The sequence below is a fragment of the Mytilus edulis genome, chromosome 9 (assembly GCF_963676685.1).
Source record: "Mytilus edulis chromosome 9, xbMytEdul2.2, whole genome shotgun sequence".
NCBI lineage: Eukaryota > Metazoa > Mollusca > Bivalvia > Mytilida > Mytilidae > Mytilus > Mytilus edulis.
Genome location: NC_092352.1, coordinates 16,493,094 through 16,513,872, shown reverse-complemented (window position 1 = coordinate 16,513,872; position 20,779 = coordinate 16,493,094). Strand labels below are relative to the sequence as shown.

At 33.9% G+C, this 20,779-nt stretch overlaps 2 protein-coding genes across 3 annotated transcripts in view; one reads left to right on the top strand and one right to left on the bottom strand.

The window, feature by feature from the left end:
* LOC139489587 (uncharacterized) overlaps positions 1-7,347 on the bottom strand; it is a 39,124-nt gene extending 31,777 nt beyond the window's left edge. The window contains exons 1-3 of one of the 2 annotated variants that reach the window (XM_071276164.1): positions 7,259-7,347; positions 5,445-5,553; positions 4,894-4,986 (exon numbers count right to left, since the gene is read on the bottom strand). In XM_071276164.1, coding sequence (XP_071132265.1) covers positions 4,894-4,986; positions 5,445-5,538 — 187 coding nt within the window. In that variant the 5' untranslated portion in view covers positions 5,539-5,553; positions 7,259-7,347. The remainder of the gene's footprint in view (positions 1-4,893; positions 4,987-5,444; positions 5,554-7,258) is intronic. The other variant, XM_071276163.1, reaches the window with a different exon arrangement.
* A 6,948-nt stretch (positions 7,348-14,295) lies between these two features.
* LOC139489585 (rRNA methyltransferase 2, mitochondrial-like) lies at positions 14,296-19,932 on the top strand. Its single transcript, XM_071276162.1, has 2 exons — positions 14,296-14,608; positions 19,141-19,932. The coding sequence occupies exons 1-2, from the start codon at positions 14,344-14,346 to the stop codon at positions 19,566-19,568; spliced, it is 693 nt and encodes a 230-aa protein (XP_071132263.1). The 5' UTR covers positions 14,296-14,343; the 3' UTR covers positions 19,569-19,932.
* The last annotated feature ends 847 nt before the right edge of the window (positions 19,933-20,779 follow it).

Sequence of the window (20,779 nt, the reverse complement as noted above, 5' to 3'; positions counted from 1 at the left end):
TCTCTGAAATTGTACTACCAGGTTCAATACTACAAAGGAAAGTATGGGATTTAGTTTTAAGGTTATTGCTCCGAGGGGGTTTCAAAAAAGTTGGGGGAGGGATTTTTGTCTACCATTTTTTTAAGGGCTTCCTTTTTTTTTTTTAAAGTTTTCAAATTTCGAATATCGAATTATTAAAAGTTTCAAGAAGAAATCTTCAATAGCACAGTATTGTGCAATAGATTTGTTAGATCTTTGACCACATTAGTTTTGTGACAAAAACCTATATTATGTCAAAAATGTGATCACAATCCAAATTCAGACAGAATCAAGCTTGAATATTGTGACCAAATTTGCCGCAACTGTTCAGGGTTTTACCACTGGGGTCATATAAAGCTGCGCCCTGCGCAGCACCTTGTTCATTAATCATTTTCTGAGAATTTATTGATACAAAATCTTATAATAGATATAGTTCCCAATATTTTATACAAATTTTATAAAACCAGGTGCTCCGCAGGGCACAGCTTTATACAACAGCAGAGGTCAAACCCTGAACAGTTGGGGCAAGTATATGGACACAACATTCAAGCTTGATACAGCTCTGAATTTGGATTGTGATCAAATTTTTGACATACTATGGGTTTCTTACACAAAACAAATGTCAAGATCTTACAAATCTATTGCACAATATTGTGCAATTAAAGATTTATCCTTCAAACTTTTCAAAAATTTAATAATTGAGAAATTTGGAAAAATAAGATGAAAACTACTACCAAGTCAAAAACCAGACATTTCTCTATACATAATTTACAAGTAGAGTAAGGGAGGTAAATCTGAACATACCCAACATTGTATGTTAAATGTTCTTGAATTACCTCCCTTACACTGCTTTTAAATTGTCTTAACCCTTTTCTCCATGGATTTTTTATTTTTAACATACTTGATTCGCATAGGATTATTTTAATATAAAAAAAATCATCAGGTTTAAAATCTTAATGCATTGGGAAAACAAATATTTCATCAATGAAATTCCAGTCGTATATTCTCATGAATATTCTTTCTAAATAAGTCACAAATTTTTATTAAGACTGATACATTATGGAGTAAAGGGGGTGGCGTCAAAGGCGTCATTATGGAGGAAAGGGTTAATGGGTTGTCCATTTACCAGAAAAAACTAGTTTTTTCCCTTTTTTTGCCCCTAATTCATAAACATTTTGAGCCATAACCCCCCCACAGTCAATACTTACTATCCCTTCATTGTTTGGATACTTGTGGTATCATTTCAGAGAGATTCATACACTTAAACTCAAGTAATTGTTTGAAAACTACAAAAATGCTTATTTTGGGCCCACTTTTTTGTCCCTAATTCCTAAACTATTGGGAACATAAACCCCAAAATCAATACTAACTATCCCTTCATTGTTTGGAAGCTCATGGTATCATTTCAGAGAGATTCATACACTTAAACACAAGAAATTGTTTGAAATCTACAAAAATGCTCTTTTTGGGCCCCTTTTTGGCCCTCATTCCAAAACTATTGGGACCAGAACCCCCAAAGTCAATCCCAATCTTCCTTTAGTAATATTGAACCTTCTGGTTTATAAAGATCCATTCACTAAAACTAAAGTTATTGTCGGAAACTGAATGCTTCTTCGGACGACGACAACGACAACAATGACGACATGATAGCTTTATATGACAGAAATGTTTTGTTGCGGTCGTGTAAAAATTGATTCCATGAAAGTAGGAATTGACATAATCTAAAAACTTCAACACAAACAGCAGTATGCTTCTTTTACAAAAAAAGACAGTTTCATATTTGTTAATCTGTCATTTATCTATAAATATCTAATATTCTAATATGACATGCTGCTTTCGCTTTGTAAACAACACTGTGTGAAAAATCTCGATATATCTATACTTAGTGCAGACTCAGAGATATACATAATATTGGATGTTACAATATACCTCCCACATAAAGCCACGTATTTGAACCTACTTTGTTAACGCTTTGCCAATTTTATTGTATTAAAAAATATAATTAAACAAAAGACAAAAGAACTTTCATCCTTATTCGGATGCATAATAAAAAGAATTTATTGCAACTAGTTTTGTTTACAGGGTCGGATCCAGCCAATAGAAAAAGGGGGGGTTCCCAACCCAGAGTAAAGGGGGGGTTCCAACTATATGCTCCCATTCAAATGCATTGATCGGCAAAAAAAAAGGGGGGGTTCCAATCCCCTGCAACCCCCCCCCCCCTGGATCCCCCAATGAATTATTTCCTAAATATAGTAACACAGCTAACGCTCAGGATAAGGGTGCAATCAACAGTTTTTTACGTGACGTCATTCTGTAACAGGGCATGTAATAGTGGACCCATCATGCAGAAGTCAGATATTCATAGTTATATAGATATCTATACATCAATGGAAAGATAATTCTATGAACTTTCTGAATAAATAAAAAAAAATCCAACATCTCTTGTTTAAACATGCAAATTGGTACAAGTTATCAGCTGGAAATTAGGCATTTTCCCCCTAAAAAAACCTTAAAAACAGACCACCTTTGGACACACGGATCAGTAACCTGTGCATATATTTGAGATTTCTTATAATATGCATTTCGAAGAGCTTATCCGGCTGATTTAAGAAAATGTAGTTTCAGCCTACGTTCGCCTGCTCCGAAAGGAGCTATCTTACCTGACAAATCAAAGTGCTTTTTGCAACAGGTGAAAATCAGCTGTTTATGGAGTTGCCTCCCATATAGTAGGAAGTCACAAAAACATTTTTTTTTTTTTTAAATCTTGACAAAAGTGGCATTTTAATTGAACTTCAATATATGTTTTTCACATTGAACATAAAAAACAATCAACTTTTTCATTTAGTGGTATATAAATAGCAGGGAATTCCATCAGTATGTAAATCTCACTGGGGAAATACCCCTAGTTTTTAGTACGAAACTGTTTATAGCACCCTTAAGCAAAACCTTGTATGCGATATATAAAAAATTCTCAGCTTTCTGAATCTGTACACTATACCGATTAAAATGATGTCTTACTTTAAGGATTGTGACCACAAATAGTGAAACTACAGCTCTTTTTTTATGTCGCGCGGGTAGTGGCATATTGGCCAGTTGCAAACAGTTTAACTGGCAAATCCCAAACATTTCCTGTATCACATTTTCATCAGTTTTACAAAGAAAATAAATCATAAAATAGGGTTTCTTTTAAATAAATAGAATAAAAACTATAAAATAGGCATGAATAAAGTTACTTTAAATAGATTTTGTTCCTAGTACTATATGAACTAAGTTATAGCTGAATTGAGAAAATATTGAAATAGTGTTTTTCTTAGGAATGGCATGTGTACCTTTTTGACTATAAAAAGTACCAAATATATATTATAATGAATAAAACTTTATGTAACACTGATCAGGATTAAAGGTCAAAGTAGAAAAAATCTACACTTTTCATATGCAACTTTTGGTTCCAAATATATGAGAGATTGAATAAAAATATCATGACGTCGCAAAAAATCAAAAAACTTCAATATTCGCACAGAGTCTGGTTTTCTTATATCTGGTTGCTATGTACAAATCTGTAATATTTGCATTAAATATACCAAACTGATGCTTTTAAATTAATGTATACATGCCGTACAATATTTTTCAGAATTATTTTACTCCATTCGCAAACACATTTCTATGCTAAAACATCACTAATATTTTGTATTTGTCCCTTAAGGGTGCAATCAACAGTTTTTTACGTGACGTCATTCTGTAACAGGGCATGTAATAGTGGACCCATCATGCAGAAGTCAGATATTCATAGTTATATAGATATCTATACATCAATGGAAAGATAATTCTATGAACTTTCTGAATAAATAAAAAAAAATCCAACATCTCTTGTTTAAACATGCAAATTGGTACAAGTTATCAGCTGGAAATTAGGCATTTTCCCCCTAAAAAACCTTAAAAACAGACCACCTTTGGACGCACGGATCAGTAACCTGTGCATATATTTGAGATTTCTTATAATATGCATTTCGAAGAGCTTATCCGGCTGATTTAAGAAAATGTAGTTTCAGCCTACGTTCGCCTGCTCCGAAAGGAGCTATCTTACCTGACAAATCAAAGTGCTTTTTGCAACAGGTGAAAATCAGCTGTTTATGGAGTTGCCTCCCATATAGTAGGAAGTCACAAAAACATTTTTTTTTTTTTTAAATCTTGACAAAAGTGGCATTTTAATTGAACTTCAATATATGTTTTTTCACATTGAACATAAAAAACAATCAACTTTTTCATTTAGTGGTATATAAATAGCAGGGAATTCCATCAGTATGTAAATCTCACTGGGGAAATACCCCTAGTTTTTAGTACGAAACTGTTTATAGCACCCTAAAATACGAATATCACGGGCCCAGGCCATGTGTAAATTTCTAACAAATCTAGGGCTTTCATGAATTATTTCTAAATAGAGTCAATATAAAGTTAAAAGTTTTTTATGTTCTTTTGTGTACCTTCAGTAATTCTACTAATCAAGATGTAGAAACAAGGGGAGGATTGAGATAAAAAAAAAAAAAAAAAAACTAGTTTAACTCGGGCAAATAGTCACCTGTCTGTCCAAAGTATGACACATCATCATTGGTTGTCTCATGTCAATGTTTTATTTATTGTGAGACCAAGGTTTCAATGGCATATATTTGATAGTCTGTTTATTTAATTTATTTTGCACTTTTTAGACTGGATAGAAATAAGGGCAGGATATGTACATGTTGTGTCTGGCCTATGATTGAAGATTGCGTTTTGACCTCCTGATGTCTTTTGTAAATTTGTGTTAAAGGTCTATAACTGTGTCATTGGCATATTCCCTAAATCTATTTTTTGAATACAACTGAGTATACTATAGTTTACCTGATTGTGGAACTTTTCCCATCAGTTTTTTGTATAACCTATCAACAGCTGATTCGTAAGGTTTGTCAATCTTTTTTGAGTTATTCTCTGAAGCTAAAAAAAATTGCTATTAAGCTATAAACATGTTATGATATATAATCATACATCTCTTTAACTAAATATGTTATTCATCTGTATATTGTACATGTATCTACTATATCTATATGTGAATATGCAATGTAAAACTTACCCTGTAAATACATATTTTAAGAGTGTGTGTAGGAGATATCATGTTTTAATCAATGAGTAATGTACTAATAGCTAGTTTTGCAAATATATGAAGCTTTCTCCAAAAGTTATATCATTGTCTAATTGTGTTTTAGTACTCTTTTAACAAGTTAAACCCTGGCATTGTCAGTATATAGAGGATTAGGATGTTTTAATAAGTCCATACATCATTTATGAGGACCATGAGTATGTGCACAGTAATTTATTAGGACAGCAGTTCCTGAACTGGTCATTTGGTTTTAACCGACTATAATAATATTACTCCTGTTGTGATATATTTTTACCTTTTTGACAAAAACATCTTACAACTGATGTCTGATTCACAAAGATAGGTTTTCTCCTCATACAGATCAAGGAAAATGTTCTGATAAAATCCATTTTACAAGCTACAACCTGAAATATTAATGTCAAAGATATTTATTTTTTATTGTGTTTATATATATAATAATCTACATGTATCATGTCTATATAGTATGGTACAAATATAGTGAGTAAACACAGTAAATGAACCAATTTTTTTATAGAATAAAATAATTAATGTAGAACTCTGGAAACCTTTTTTAACTCCAAATACAAAATTCATATATGTAAGACTCTAATCTGTATGTGATGGTACACTGAACCATGATGGTCATGCTGACGTGTGTTCATTAACATGCTGAATTGCAATAGTGACATTGTGACATTAACTTGTTGATAACTAGGCTGAAGTGCGTTGGTAGTTACGGTGAAATGTGTTGGTCTAACTGTGATGTTGATGCTGATTTTTTCAATGGTGACTACAAGTTAAAATACAATGATTGGAAGTCAAAACTACATCTAATGGGATGAAGTTGTTATGCCTGCTAACCTGGCCCTTCGAGGAACAGTAATGGACTTGACAAAATAAAAGCTATCATCTGGCATCCTGTGTTTTTCTATTACCAAAAGGTGAAAATTTGAAATTATTTTAATAGCTGATTGGTTGTACATAAATTTACAAGCCACTAACAGAATCAAAAAGGTAAGTCTTTATGAAAAGATGCATCTTCTTATTTGTATGATTTAATGGAAATATGTGGCATAAAATGTAGAAGGGTGGTATTGGTGGTATTTTTATGACGAATAAAAGTAAAAAAAATTGCCAAATTACGTTAACAGTAATTTTAGGAGCATCACAATAAAATATTCACTTTCTTGTAGACGATAAAACAAATCTACTGATTTTAACAAATCAAGTAATATTTCATACAAAAACAACAATAAAGATAACTATTTGAGAAATCTGACGAATCACAGTAGAATTTTAACCAATTTGACATTAACGGATCCAAGCCAAAAACTATCTATGGTACAGGTCATTCCTACCCTCATGTATGAGGTTGGTAATGGGTGTACCTTCATCATTGTTCATGACGAATATTAAACGGTAAAAATTCTGACGTTTACAGCAATGATTGGTGTATGACATAAAATATTCACTTTCTTGAAGAAGATAAAAAAAAAATGACTGATTTTGAAGCATCACGTTAATTATTTTCCTAAATTAACTTTGACAATATATATTTGAGACCTCTAAAGAATCATGATAAGGATGTTTTGATGAATCACAGTAAAATTTTAACCAACATAGCTTACAGTAAATTAAAGGGCATTGATTCCTACCCTCATGTTCATGTACATGTAGTGAGCAGATTAAATTTGCAATCATTCAGCTAAGAATAGATGGGCATCATATATAAACTACTGTTACAGCAATATTGTACCAATAAGAGCAAGTAATCACATCACATAAATATCTTTAAATATTTTAAAATATTTACTACAAAAAATTAACATTTATAAAAAAGGGGGGTCCATATTCAAAGAAAGAGTGAAACAACAGGCAAAATTGTAGTTAAAGAATGACTTATTAAAAATTATTCAACAGCAAGAACAAGACAGTATTATATGATGGGGGAAATTGAAATAAATAGTATCAGAACCTTGATAGTTCATGGGGGAAAAAGGGGGGGTGGTAATTGTCAAAACCGACTTTGTTACGTTGCTCGTTGATAATTTCCATAACATACAACAAATGATGGGGGAGATAGTCAGTTTCTAATTATATGCTTTTTACTTTTGAAACCTGCAGACTAAACACTGAATTTTGTTTTTACCAGGTAATTTTTTATAGCCTTTCGGAACAATTTATTTTCCGGAAGGGCTAAATTAATTCTTGTAATACCGATCGGGTACTACTAAAATGCGCCCGGGAGCGCCCGGGGGACGAAAAAGCGCCCGGGAAAGAAAAAATAGCGGCCGGGGGGGGGGGGGGGAAGAAAAGGTGCCTGGGGAAAATATATAGATATTTTATTGGCATGAGACAACTTTGTGTTGATGAAATAAGTTATGCACATATTTGTAATAAAACAAGTAGCCTATGAATGTTTCAATTTTAACAATAATATAATTTATGAATACTATTTCGAAAGACTGATTATAATGGATCACAGTTTATACGGAAGATTTATAAAATGTAAGACATCAAAGGCATGTTTTTCAAAAACGATATCAAAATGAAAAATGTAAAAAAAACGACTTAAATTTCACAGATAAATATTAATTTAATCAAAATTAAAAGAGTTACACATAATACATCAGCAAATAAAGCAGTACTATACATGAACCGTAGTTAAAACAAGGGGGTAAAAAGCAGGAGTTTGGTTTAAATTTAAAAATAAGCATTTAAACCCTGATAAGCATAGCCATTGAAACAGTTTTAGTTTCATAAAAAAGATATAATAAATGTATATCAGCATCTGCATAAAAAAGTGTTCATCATGCAGTTGCGAAACAGGGGCGGATCCAGCCACTTTAAAAAGGGGGGTTCCTAACCAAGGAAAAAGGGGGGGTTCCAATTACATGTCCCCATTCAAATGCATTGATCGTCCAAAAAAAAGGGGGGTTCCAACCCCCGGAACCCCCCCTTTGGATCCGCGCCTGCGAAAATATTAGACTTCAGGCATCATATCCACATTTATATTAAGGACAAAACAAGCAATGATTATTTATTCTTTTTAAGGAAAAAAAATATTGTTATAAAATATTATTATTTTATTCTCCCGGGCGCAAATTTTCCTTCCCCGGGCGCTTTTTCCTTTCCCCGGGCGCTTTTTCTTTTCCCGGGCGCTCTCGGGCGCTTCGGGCGCTTTTTAGTAGGACCGTACCGATCATAACTTTTTTATGCTTATTTAAAAGGCGGCTATTTTGTCGGCGCCGTCAAAATTGAAAATATGCCTTTTTGCAGGCTCTGCATGATTAAACTTATATCTTAATGAAAGCCGGTAAAAAAACATATTTCTATAACAATGGCTATTTTGCCGGCGTTGCCAAGAAAGTGAGTTTGTGATTTTGACAGTGACTGATTTTGAGTCCATTTTTTTTTTAAGAAATCGAAATAAAGATAGTTGGATGAGCATTCTTGCATTTATATCAATAAAATCATATCAAAACAAATTAATCATTTCTGAAATCAATCGTCTAATGCTACATGTATATAGTAGGCCTTTGCATAAGAAGAATATTTCAGATTTTTTTTACGTATCATCGGTTGTAAAAAAAAAAAGACTTAATAAAACTCTTGTTAAAAGTTTGCGAAGGGTTAAAATTAGCCCCAAGATTAGTTTTTATTTAAATCAGACTCAAGTGCTTAAAGTTTCACATAGAGATAGTTGCAATATCACCATTAATTCAAAATAATTCATTTTTTTAAGGCAGTTTGGGAATTTGTGTCAGATGTTTGGACTCCTTGGTGTTTTTTCATACGAATAAACGATACAAGGTAATATTTTTTGCCCCATAACACCTATTTATCTTTTAACATAAGACTAAATAGCTCATAAAAGGTCATTTGACAAAATTTAAGCAAATTCTTGGTTTTCTTTCTTTTTTATTTGAGACCCAAATCATACCAAAATTAATGCAAATATAAGGCAAAAGTCACAGTCAGTCTTTTCCATTCATATTTTATAAATCAAATATCTTCAATATTTTTAGCTTATTCTGATCTTTAACTAATCATACTCTTCCAGCTTCTAGTATCAATTTTAAATTCTTGATTTATTTGATTTCACTTAAGATCACCTAAGTACATCCGTAAGTTTGTTACGTTAGTGTAGGTAAATTTTTCCGGCAATTGGATTCTTTAACAGTTTTTATCATAACTAACCACCAATCATCAATAAAATGTGTTTGTGTCTTTGACACTTTATGGAGTTGTTGTATATAATATAATATGACGTACAACCACCTATATTTTACAGTGTAGGACGACATGATACCATATATATGTGAGGAGGTTACTGCAAGCTTCTTTAATAAGCCATGCAGGTCTCTGTGACACTACACACGAATATGTTTTATGTACTATAATATGACGTACAACCACCGATATTGCAGTGTAGGACGACATGATACCATATATATGAGGAGGTTACTGCAAGCTTCTTAAATAAGCCATGCAGGTCTCTGTGAAACTTATTTGGTTGTTGTATGTATTATAATATGATGTACAGCCACCGATATTAATATGTAAGATAGCATGATACCATATCTAAAAACAGGTTACTAGAATCTCCTTTACTAGAATAGAATATATAGAATATTTTTATTTCCCAAATTACAGGGCCCATAAAGGGCATAAAATCAGATACAATTGATTTACATAATTGGTAACAAAGCCATACAGGTCTCTGTGGAACTTAATTGGTTGTTGTATGTATTATAATATGATGTACGGTAACCGATATAACAATGTAAGATAGCATGATACCATATGTATGAGCCGTTTACTATACAAGCATCTTGAAAAAGCCAGGTATCTGTGACACTTTAGTGTGAGTTCGTGGTCTAGTGGTTAAGACCGATGGCTACAGTATAATAAATATAACAAAAAAAAGACCGATGGCTACAGTGCTGAAGGTCCCGAGTTCGATTCTCGCTCGGGGTGCTAAAAATATCAGCACATCAGAAGGGTAATGTTCACCCTCTCACACACATCAAAGACCGGAGTTTAAACTAGAATGGGTACTTTGGGGCCTCGGTTGGTCAAAGTTGTTCCTTACTTTGACCTGGAGATCAATCTTCTGATATCTCTCTGGTTTGTCTGTTTCCACCGAGTGGCCCGGTGTACTTCGGCTTCCTCCACCATAATAACAGACTGCCCGGTGTCCTAGCACTCCCTTTGTGTTGGTTGGGGATTGATTGTCCTTGTAAAAATAATTGTCGTATAAACATACGTTAGTGACACATCTCCATTAATCCCGTTGGGGAGTGTACATGGATGCCACTGTACCCTCGCAGCTTTCGAGGGGTTCTTCGGATATCGGAGGCATTTACCAGTACATACATACATACATACATACATACATACATACATACATACATACATACATACATACATACATACATACATACATACATACATACATACATACATACATACATACATACATACATACATACATACATACATACATACATACATACATACATACATACATACATACATACATACATACATACATACATACATACATACATACATACATACATACATACATACATACATACATACATACATACATACATACATACATACATACATACATACATGTATACAGGTTTCTGTGTTGTATGTATTATAATATGATGTACGGTCACCGATATAACACTGCAAGATAGCATGATACCATATGTATGAGCCATTTACTATACAAGCATCTTGAAAGAGCCAGGTATCTGTGACACTTTATGAATATAATATATTATCTTACCTCCTATACATTTCCAGGAATATGATTGGTTAAAAGCGTCCGCGTGCAAACCGTGTATATTTGATATTAGGTTAGTAGGGAGGCGGGGCTTATCTCATACACGGTTAGTAGTGGAGTTACGTCCCTTTATATTCCTTATTAGGTAAGAAGGGGGCGGGGCTTATTTCATACACGGTTATTAATGGTGTTATGTCCCTTTGTAAAAACAAAACGGTACTGAGAAAAATTCTTAAAAGTTCCAACAGACGAAGAAATTGATGATTAAGATTAAAACAAATTCATAAAACACATTTAAACCTTACAAGTCGTTATTATTGGCATCTGTTTTTGTAGGATCAATGGAAGTATTTTCTTAGCGCTAACAATATTGAAGACTTGCTCATTTTGAGAATCACTAGTCTTAATTTCACACGTTAAGATAGTCGGTAAGATAAATTCGTTACATAGTGTGCTAGTGACGTAATACGGTATATATGGGGTCAGTAAATTCCATATGGGGATTCGAGCTTCGCTCTCACCCCATATGGAATTTACTGACCCCATATATACCGTATTAGGTCACTAGCACACTATGTAACTAATAAAGTACAGCCACCGATATTACAGTGTAGGACGATATGATACCATATCTATTAACAGTTACTTCAAGCATCTTGAAGAAGCCAGGTATCTGTGACACTTCATGAAGTTGTTGTACAAAATACCACCTATATTACATTATAATCCATATAATCTTTTAATAATTTGCCAAAATGTAGTTCATATCCTGCTTTTTTTAAAACATTAATAAAAAGAATGGGTCACCGGACTTATTTTCACTCTACAGGTTGTTCAAAATTGTCACGATTTTGTATAGATTATGCATGTAAAACCCATTTTTCCGCCATAAAACGCAAACCACACCATAGAATTTTGAGATAAAATATGAGAAGATAGCTTCAATATTATGCTTTCAGATAAGACAAAGAAAACATGGGGTCACCGGACTCGTTTTCTTGCTACATGTAAAAATGGGTAAATTCCTAACACATTCTATTGTAAAAGTAACACTATCTGAATTATCTGCCCTTGCATTTGAGTTGCCTCCCCTTATTTGACAAAGTTGGAAAAAAATGAATCAAACAAAAGAATTCTTATTTTTGTAAAATACAATCATAAATATGATCAAACATGGCATTTTCTATATTATAACGAAAATTCTTACACATGAATTACCTACTACTATAAAAATTTGCACATTTCATCAAAGATCTAGACCTTGTTTTCTAGTATTTCAAAATCCAAGATGGGGGAAGACACCCTATCTACCTTAAGGACGATATGATACCATATCTTATAATGTGCTTCGCTAAGCGCAGCCTGATACGACCGCATAGGTAGAACCCGAACAGTTGGGGAAAATATGAACAAAATATTCAATCTTGATACTGTCTGAATTTGGATTGTGATTTGGATTTCTTCTTGAAACTTTACAAAAATTCGAAATTTAAAAAATTTTGAAAAAAAATATGAATCCCTTAAAAAAAAATTGGAACCCCCCCAACTTTTCGAAGCCCCCTTCCCCTTTGTAGCAATCACCCTAAACTCAATCCCAGCCTTTCCTTTGAAGTATGGAACCTGGTAGTACAAAATTAGTGAGATCCATACACTAAAACACAAGTCAGTATTGTCTGGAAACTAGAAAAATGCTTGTTTGTGGCCCCTAATTCCTACATATTTGGGGCAACTACCCCCAAACTCAATCCCAGACTTTCCTTTGAAGTATGGAACCTTGTGGTACAATTTCAGAAAGATCCATACACTTAACACAAGTTATTGTCTGGAAACTACAAAAATGATTGTTTTGACCCCTTTATGGCACTTAATTTCTTAATTAACTTTTGGCCTCACAACCCCTAAAATGAATCCCAACCTTCTACTTGTGGTATTAAACATTGTGGTGCAATTTCAGAGCAATCGAAATACTAATACACAAGTAATTATCCTGAAACTAGAAAAAAATGCTTGTTTTAGGCCCCTTTTCGGCCCCTAATTCCTAAACGTTTGGGAACATCATCCCCAAAATCAATCCCAACCTTCCTTTTGTGGTATTGAACCTTCTTTAAAAATTCATCGAGATCTATTCATTTAAACTAAAGTTAACGTTATTGTCCGGAATCCAATGTGTCTTCGGACGACGACGACGCAGACGACGACATCATGCATACCATTATACGATCCCAATAAAAATAGGTTACTTCAAGCATCTTGAAGAAGCCAGGTATCTGTGACACTTTATGAAGTTAGTGTATGTAATATAATTTGATGTACTGCCACCAATATTACAGTGTAGGACTACATGATACCATATCTACGAGCAGGTTACTGCAAGTCCAGAGGCGGATTTAGGGGGGGGCAGGGGGCCCGGGCCCCCCTTTTTCAGAAAAATTTTGGTTGCTTATATAAGGAATCACTGAAGCGAGACGGAATCGCCCCCCCCCCCCCCCACCCCCCTTTAGGCAGTAAGTGGGCCCCCTCTTATGAAAATTTCTAGATCCGCCATTGAAGTCTGTTTAATAAGCCACGCAGGTCTATGTGAAACTTTATTTGGTTGTTGTATGTAAAATCATATGATACACAGCCACCGATATTACAATGTTAGATGGCAAGTAAGTAAGAAATTGCAAGCTTTTTTTATTAGGAATTTTTTTTTATTATTGTTTCCCTGGTGCATGATTGTTCTTGTGTTTTTGTAACATGGCATATGTTTATCAACAAATAAGTTAAGTGTTTCTTTCCTGTTATAATTTTCATCATATGTTGTGTTATGTACCCTTTGCAAACATTATAAAATGTTAAAACATCATATATCAATAGTAAACAAAAACACCCAGTAGTCTGATTCAGATAACGGTCAAGAGAATTGAAAATTCAGTGACATTAACACTAACACATAGGCTTATTGTAGTTATTATCATATTATTATATGCTAGTTTTATTGCTTTATAGTCTTCGAAAATGTTGAAAAATTGAATAAAAAAATCACGTTCTACAATTTATTTTGTTATATAAGATAATGTGTATTGACATTTGTATGTCCATTCACAGGCAAATAAAATGTGTTGCTGTTTTGTTGTTGATTTGATAGGGCAGTTGTTAAAAGTGTCTTTCGGTTATGGTCTCATAGACATTACAATTTATTCATTTATAATTTGGCTCTGATAATTCAATCTCGATTTGATTTTGTGAAATGACAATGATATCAGATCTTATAAAACAAACTTGATGACGTTTTGTACTGTATCTAGTGGTAATTTATAATTGTATCGGGACCAACAGTTTTAACTTAGTAACATTTTATTCCGAATGAAGGGGATTTCCAATGTAAATATAAACAAATGCACGCGTAATGCATCATTTTAGAGTTTTAGTGACAATTAAACGTTATTATGGCAAAAAACATAGCTCAAACATGTGGTTAGAAAGGCAATCTAGGGATCCATACGTTAAAAGGGCACGTGAAGAGGACTGGCGATGCCGAAGTGCATATAAGTTATTAGAAATTGATGCAAAACACAAATTACTGAAACCAGGACAGCTTGTTATTGATTGTGGGAGTGCTCCGGGGTCTTGGACTCAAGTTATTGTTCAGAAGATAAATTCAAATAGCTGTGGTAAGTTTAAATAATCATCGAATACTTGATAATAATTTTTAATGAGTAGACTGGATTGTGGAAATTAAATAGCAAGTTACCTTATACTATTTAGTATAGTAGTAATGTTATATTCTCTAATACCATGAATACAATCACCACTGTAGATAATTCGAACATACCCGCACATATTTCATTATTATGTTATTCTCACATCGAACATCGTCATGTACATAAAACAGTACGATAATCACTTCAATGGGAGGCCGTGTACTACAAAGGAAGAAAAAGAACCTTCGTAAGGGAGCTACCATTTAATTTTTAGGGGGTCATAGGACACAATTTATCATCCTAGCCCAACTCTAAAAGTCAAATTGTAGCTCCCTTATATGAGAACTCATGGGAGATTGTACACAAGAACAAGCAATATCGTTCACATATGGATCATGCTTAGGGAACCCAGGACCCTGTGGAGCAGGAGCAAGTATCTATGCTGAGAAAATTAAACCTGCTGCAAGACTGTATAGACCTGTGGCACAATGAGGATCCATCCTCCTGGCATAACTCATAACGATTCTCATGGTGCTTGAATGCTGCATTACAGAAAATATGTACAAGCCTGAAGGCAATACAAAAAAAAATCTCTGACAGTAAAAGCGCTGTAGGACTACTAAGACTGAACTGGGCCCCAAATAGCTATATTTCCGTAATAAGAGATATAAAAGAAAACATAGATCATCTTAGGCTAAAAGGACTTCATGTAATTATATCATGGACACCAGGACATTGATGATTCCAATAGCTGACGTCCTTGCAAAAACAGCAGCACATGAAGCAAAAGAACTACCACTGGAAAATAACGTCATAACACTTCACAACGTCAAACAGGCAGCCTATAAAAGTACAGGAGAAAAATGGCAGAGAAGATGGGAATTATCTGAGAAAGATAGGGACCTGTACGAAAAATACCAACTACGAAGCACTCAATTGCACTCAATTGTGTATGATTTTCCAACTATAAGACATTTCAGCATATTCGCCCAACTAAAAGACATTTCAGCATATTCGGCCAACTAAAAACTGGCTACACAGAACTCAACTACTATTATACAAGAACCGAGTAGGCCAAGTCAGAGGGGAATCGTCAGTTTCGTATGCTCTATTAGCAGAGTCGGATTTAGGGGGGCCCTGGGGGCCCGGGGGACCCCTTTTCTGGGAAAAATTTGGTTGGTTATATAGGGAATCACTGAAGCATAACGGAAGCGGGCCCCTCTTAGGCAGTCAGTGGGCTCCCACTGATGAAAAATTCTGGATCCGCCACTGATTATGTTTACACAAAAAGACTTGAAAAGAAAAGAAAAACGGTTTTACCATTTATGCTGTCATATGAAGCAGTTGCTACTTAATGACAAGGATTTGAGCCAGAGCCCGACGACATTTTAGATAAGTGCCGGTTACGGTTACCTGTGAACATGTCCGTACTATTTTCGCGAGATACTTTTTGTTAATCAGAATTATACAAATTTGTTGGCTTGAAATCGTTTGATTTACGACATGACAGCTTTCCGTACGTAAATGCGCAAGTTTCAACACTGTTCAATTGTTGAAAAAAGGTTCCCGATTTTTAAATCATTAATATGTTGATTTTCTTACTGAGGAATTCATTCTCTATTATTATTAACATTATGTGCACAAAAATTCTTTAATTTAGTTTACTAGTGGGTTATGGTAGCATACGTGCATTTAGAGTTGTGCATGAATTGTTATTCTATTGAAAGATACGTACCTATCGGACACCTGTATATATATATATATTTTTTTTTTAATAATTATTTTCTACAACAAACCAATAACTAATAGCATAGTTACGCACTACATTACCAATGCTGAATATTGAAGAATTTTTCATTGTAAGAATTTGTTTATCATCACAATAATCCCTTTTATGGTCTCCCTAATGCAGTCCTCCTCAACAAAAATGAAGTGACCGGGTCTGTGGCGGTTATCTTATACCGTCAGTCGGATATTTTAAAACTAGGGTCTGTATCCTTACTTGTGCATTAAGTGCTTCAATTTGCAGTTAGTGGGTTTTCAATGTGTATATTTGGGGATCAAGTGCGGTAATTTGACGAACTCATTCGATACAATTTCTCTTTCAATTCCATTTAAAAAAAAGACTTTTAGGAAGCAGTTTTTCGAGAATCGCATGCATGCAGTCACTACGGCGTCGGGAAAATTTGTTTCTCAATAAATAGTTTATATAAACCTTTTTATACGACCGCAAAAATTGAAAATTGAAAACATTTTGGTCGTATATTGGTATCACGTTGGCGTCGTCGTCGTCCGTAGTCGTCGTCGGCGTCCGAAGACTTTTGGTTTTCGTACAATAACTTAAGTATTAGTGTATAGAAATCTATGAAATTTAAACACAAGGTTTATGACCATAAAAGGAAGGTTGGGATTGATTTTGGAAGTTTTGGTCCCAACATTTTGGGAATTAAGGACCAAAAAGGGCCCAAATAAGCATTTTCTTGGTTTTCGCACTATAACTTTAGTTAAAGTCAATAGAAATCTATGAAATTTTGACACAAGGTTTATGACCACTAAAGGAAGGTTGGGATTGATTTGGGGAGTTTTTGGTTCCAACAGTTTAGGAATTGGGGGCCAAAAAGGGGCCCAAATAAGTATTTTCGTGGTTTTCGCACCATAACTTAAGTATAAGTAAATAGAAATCAATGTTTAAACACAAGGATTATGACCATAAAAGGAAGTTTGGGATTGATTTTTGGAGTTTTGGTCCCAACAGTTTAGGAATAAGGGGCCCAAAGGGTCCAAAATTAAACTATGTTTGAATTCATCAAAGATTGAATAATTGGGGTTCTTTGATATGCCGAATCTAACTGTGTATGTAGATTCTTTTAAATTTTTGGTCCCATTTTCAAATTAGTCTACATTAATTTGAAAATTGGTCTACATTAAGGTCCAAAGGGTCCAAAATTAAACTAAGATTGATTTTAACAAAAATTGAATACTTGGGGGTTCTTTGATATGCTGAATCTAAACATGTACTTAGATTTTTGATAATTGGCCCAGTTTTCAAGTTGGTCCAAATTGGGGTCCAAAATTAAACTTTGTTTGATTTCAACAAAAATTGAATTCTTGGGGTTTTTTGATATGCTGAATCTAAACATGAACTTAGATTTTTCAATTATGGGCCCAGTTTTCAAGTTGGTCAAAATCGTGGTCCCAAAATTAAACTTCGTTTGATTTCAACAAAAATTGAATCCTTGGGGTTCTTTGACATGCTGAATCTAAACATGTATTTAGATTTTCGATTATAGGCCCAGTTTTCAAATTGGTCCAAATTGCGGTCCAAAATTAAACTTTGTTTGATTTCAACAAAAATTGTATATATGGGGTTCTTTGATATATGTTTAACCTAACCATGTATTTAGATTTTTGATGTTTGGGCTCGGTTATCAGATTGGTCCACATGGAGGTCTAAAGGGTCCAAAATTGAACTTTATTTGATTTCATCAAAAATTGAATTCTTGGGGTTCTTTGATATGCTGAATCTTGCCATGTATTTAGATTTGGGATATGATTATCGGACCATGATAGGTAATGTCCAATTTAAAATTTAAAGTTTTTAAGTTTAAGTTCTTATACCACATTCATTATGTGTCAGAAACCTGTGTTGTGTCAACTATTTACTCACAATCCAAATTCAGAGCTGTATCAAGCTTGAATGTTGTGTCCATACTTGCCCCAATGTTCACGGTTCGGACTCTGCGGTCGTATAAAGCTGCGCCCTGCGGAGCATCTGGTTGATAATATGAATTAAAATAATTTTTATCGCATTAGTACATTTGACTGGTATACAATGCGACACTTTTGAACTACCAAAATACAAATTGATTTTTTGAAATGTAATCATGGTATTCGATTTAGAAACAATGAAACTCTTGGTATATCAAAGTCTAGTACTGTATGATTGTTTACAGACATGTAATCCAATTACCAGTATTATATAATATTTGCTCCAACATTGATGTTTTCATGTATGCATTAAACGTTGGGACATGTTTAATTTTATTTTCAACATCAAGGAAAAACGCGAAGTAGAAACCTTTTTCTCGATTTCGCAAATGCGAAAATGCGAAATGGCCACATTAGGTTCCCAGAAACGTGGATTGTATGCCATCAGAAAACTGCCCAGCGTCAGAATTAAACAAAAGACACATATAAGGGCAATATAGAGTCTTCAACTACAGACACATGGGCAGTGACATGGCTACTGTGTCAAGCTATGAATCGTCCTGACTATAAGTCGTAAATAAATTAAATCGAAACAACCAAAGATCTTTCAGTAACACAAAATAAGATACAAGACATGAAGATATGACAAAAGACAACCACAGACTAGGTTTTAACGGCATTAAAATTAATGGCAATATAATTCCAGTATGTATAAATATAATCTAGTATATAAAAAATGTGTATAGGTAATTGTTCTTTTGTGGAAAATCAGTAAATGTTATCATATTTTACAGATATAAACTTGCCAAAGGGAACTGCTATAGGCATTGACCTGCAATACGTGAATCCCATCAGAGGTGCTATTTTATTAAGCAAGTGTGACTTTACTTCAGCTAAAACACAGGCTGAAATTCTTCAAAAACTGGGCAACAAAAAGGCTGACTTGGTTCTTAGTGACATGGCACCCGTATGTACAGGCGACAGATCGATGGACCATCATAAAATAATTGAACTTTGTTCTTCAGTTATTAGGTTTTCAACTGTGGTGTTAAAAAAGGATGGAGCAGTGTTGTGTAAATTATGGATGGGCGGACAGCAAAAAATACTGGAAGATGCAATTAGAAAACTGTTTTTAAATGTGAAATATGTAAAACCTAATGCTAGTCGTGATGATTCTGCAGAAATTTATTTGTTAGGTCGACATTTTAAAGGAATGATTTGAAGGAAGATATAAACATATAGCTTTCTTGCCATTATAACAATCATGAGTACTTGGATGTACCTGGTATGTGACATGTGAACGAACATACATTCTCAATGGAATAACCAACAGCAATGCAGGACAAGTTACACAACAAATTAGATATACATTATCGTATATTGAGCCCAGCAATGCATGATCTCGATATAACATTGTTGGACAGGAATTTGATAACTTCACAATAAAGCTTGGAAGAGCTTTCAAATTGCTTTATTTTCTATGTCTAGTATGTTCATCCGTCACCTTGGGTCTTTTCAGTTCTATATTATCATATACGAAGGTTATTTAACGATCATTAAAAAGCTTGTTTCCGTTCTTATTGTAATTCCGTTGTCATTGTTATTTACATACCAGAATTCATGGTAACTACAAATTCATAATATTATGCAGATTTAGACATAGACATCTATCCGTTTACTACCTACTAATAAAACTATTTAAAACTTTGCTGTAACACTAATAGATAAAACCTATTGGCTCCAACTCTTGACGTAATTTCAATAATCATTCCTTGTTGGTCTATATGGCTCTTTGTACCTTTTCTTCTTCTTCCAAAGCTGCTCTAGCTGAGCTGTGTTGAGAGATGGAATTCCATTTTTTTTTCTTTTTGGTCCTTTATATATATAGCTTGCTGTTCGGTGTGAGACCAGGCTCCGTGTTAAAGACCACACGTAGACCTATAATAATGATTTACTTTTACATATTGCGACTTGGATGGAGAGTTGTCTCATTGGCTCTCATACCACATCTTTTATATCTATAAACAACATAAAGAATACAGAAAAATGATAAAAAAACCAATTAAAGAATATACAGACCCTCGTTTTTTCTCGTGCATATATAGGAATATGACGAGAAGAGCAATACCGTTGGTCCCCGTATATAGACCTCATATTTCTGACAACACAAAAAAATTACTGTACGGTGGATGGCTATGCTTGTTTCGACTCTTCGGGTCATAAATTTCTCCGCCGCCGATGTCTACATCACTTAAAATTAATTACACCCCATGGAAATATCAGATATATGGTAATTGCATTGTCAGCTTACAACTCTTGCTAGTTTTCATAAAACTTATTAGCAATGCCCGTCGGATAAGTTAAAATATCCGTGAGTGCTGATCAAATATTTTTTAAGAGAAAAATTAATTATATAGAAATTTGCATTGTTCG

Excerpts from the sequence above, each read along its gene's own strand:
- LOC139489585 (XM_071276162.1), top strand. The coding sequence starts at position 14,344 with ATGCATCATTTTAGAGTTTTAGTGACAATTAAACGTTATTATGGCAAA. Across the intron at positions 14,609-19,140 it reads GATAAATTCAAATAGCTGTG|ATATAAACTTGCCAAAGGGA; the intron begins GTAAGTTTAAAT and ends CATATTTTACAG.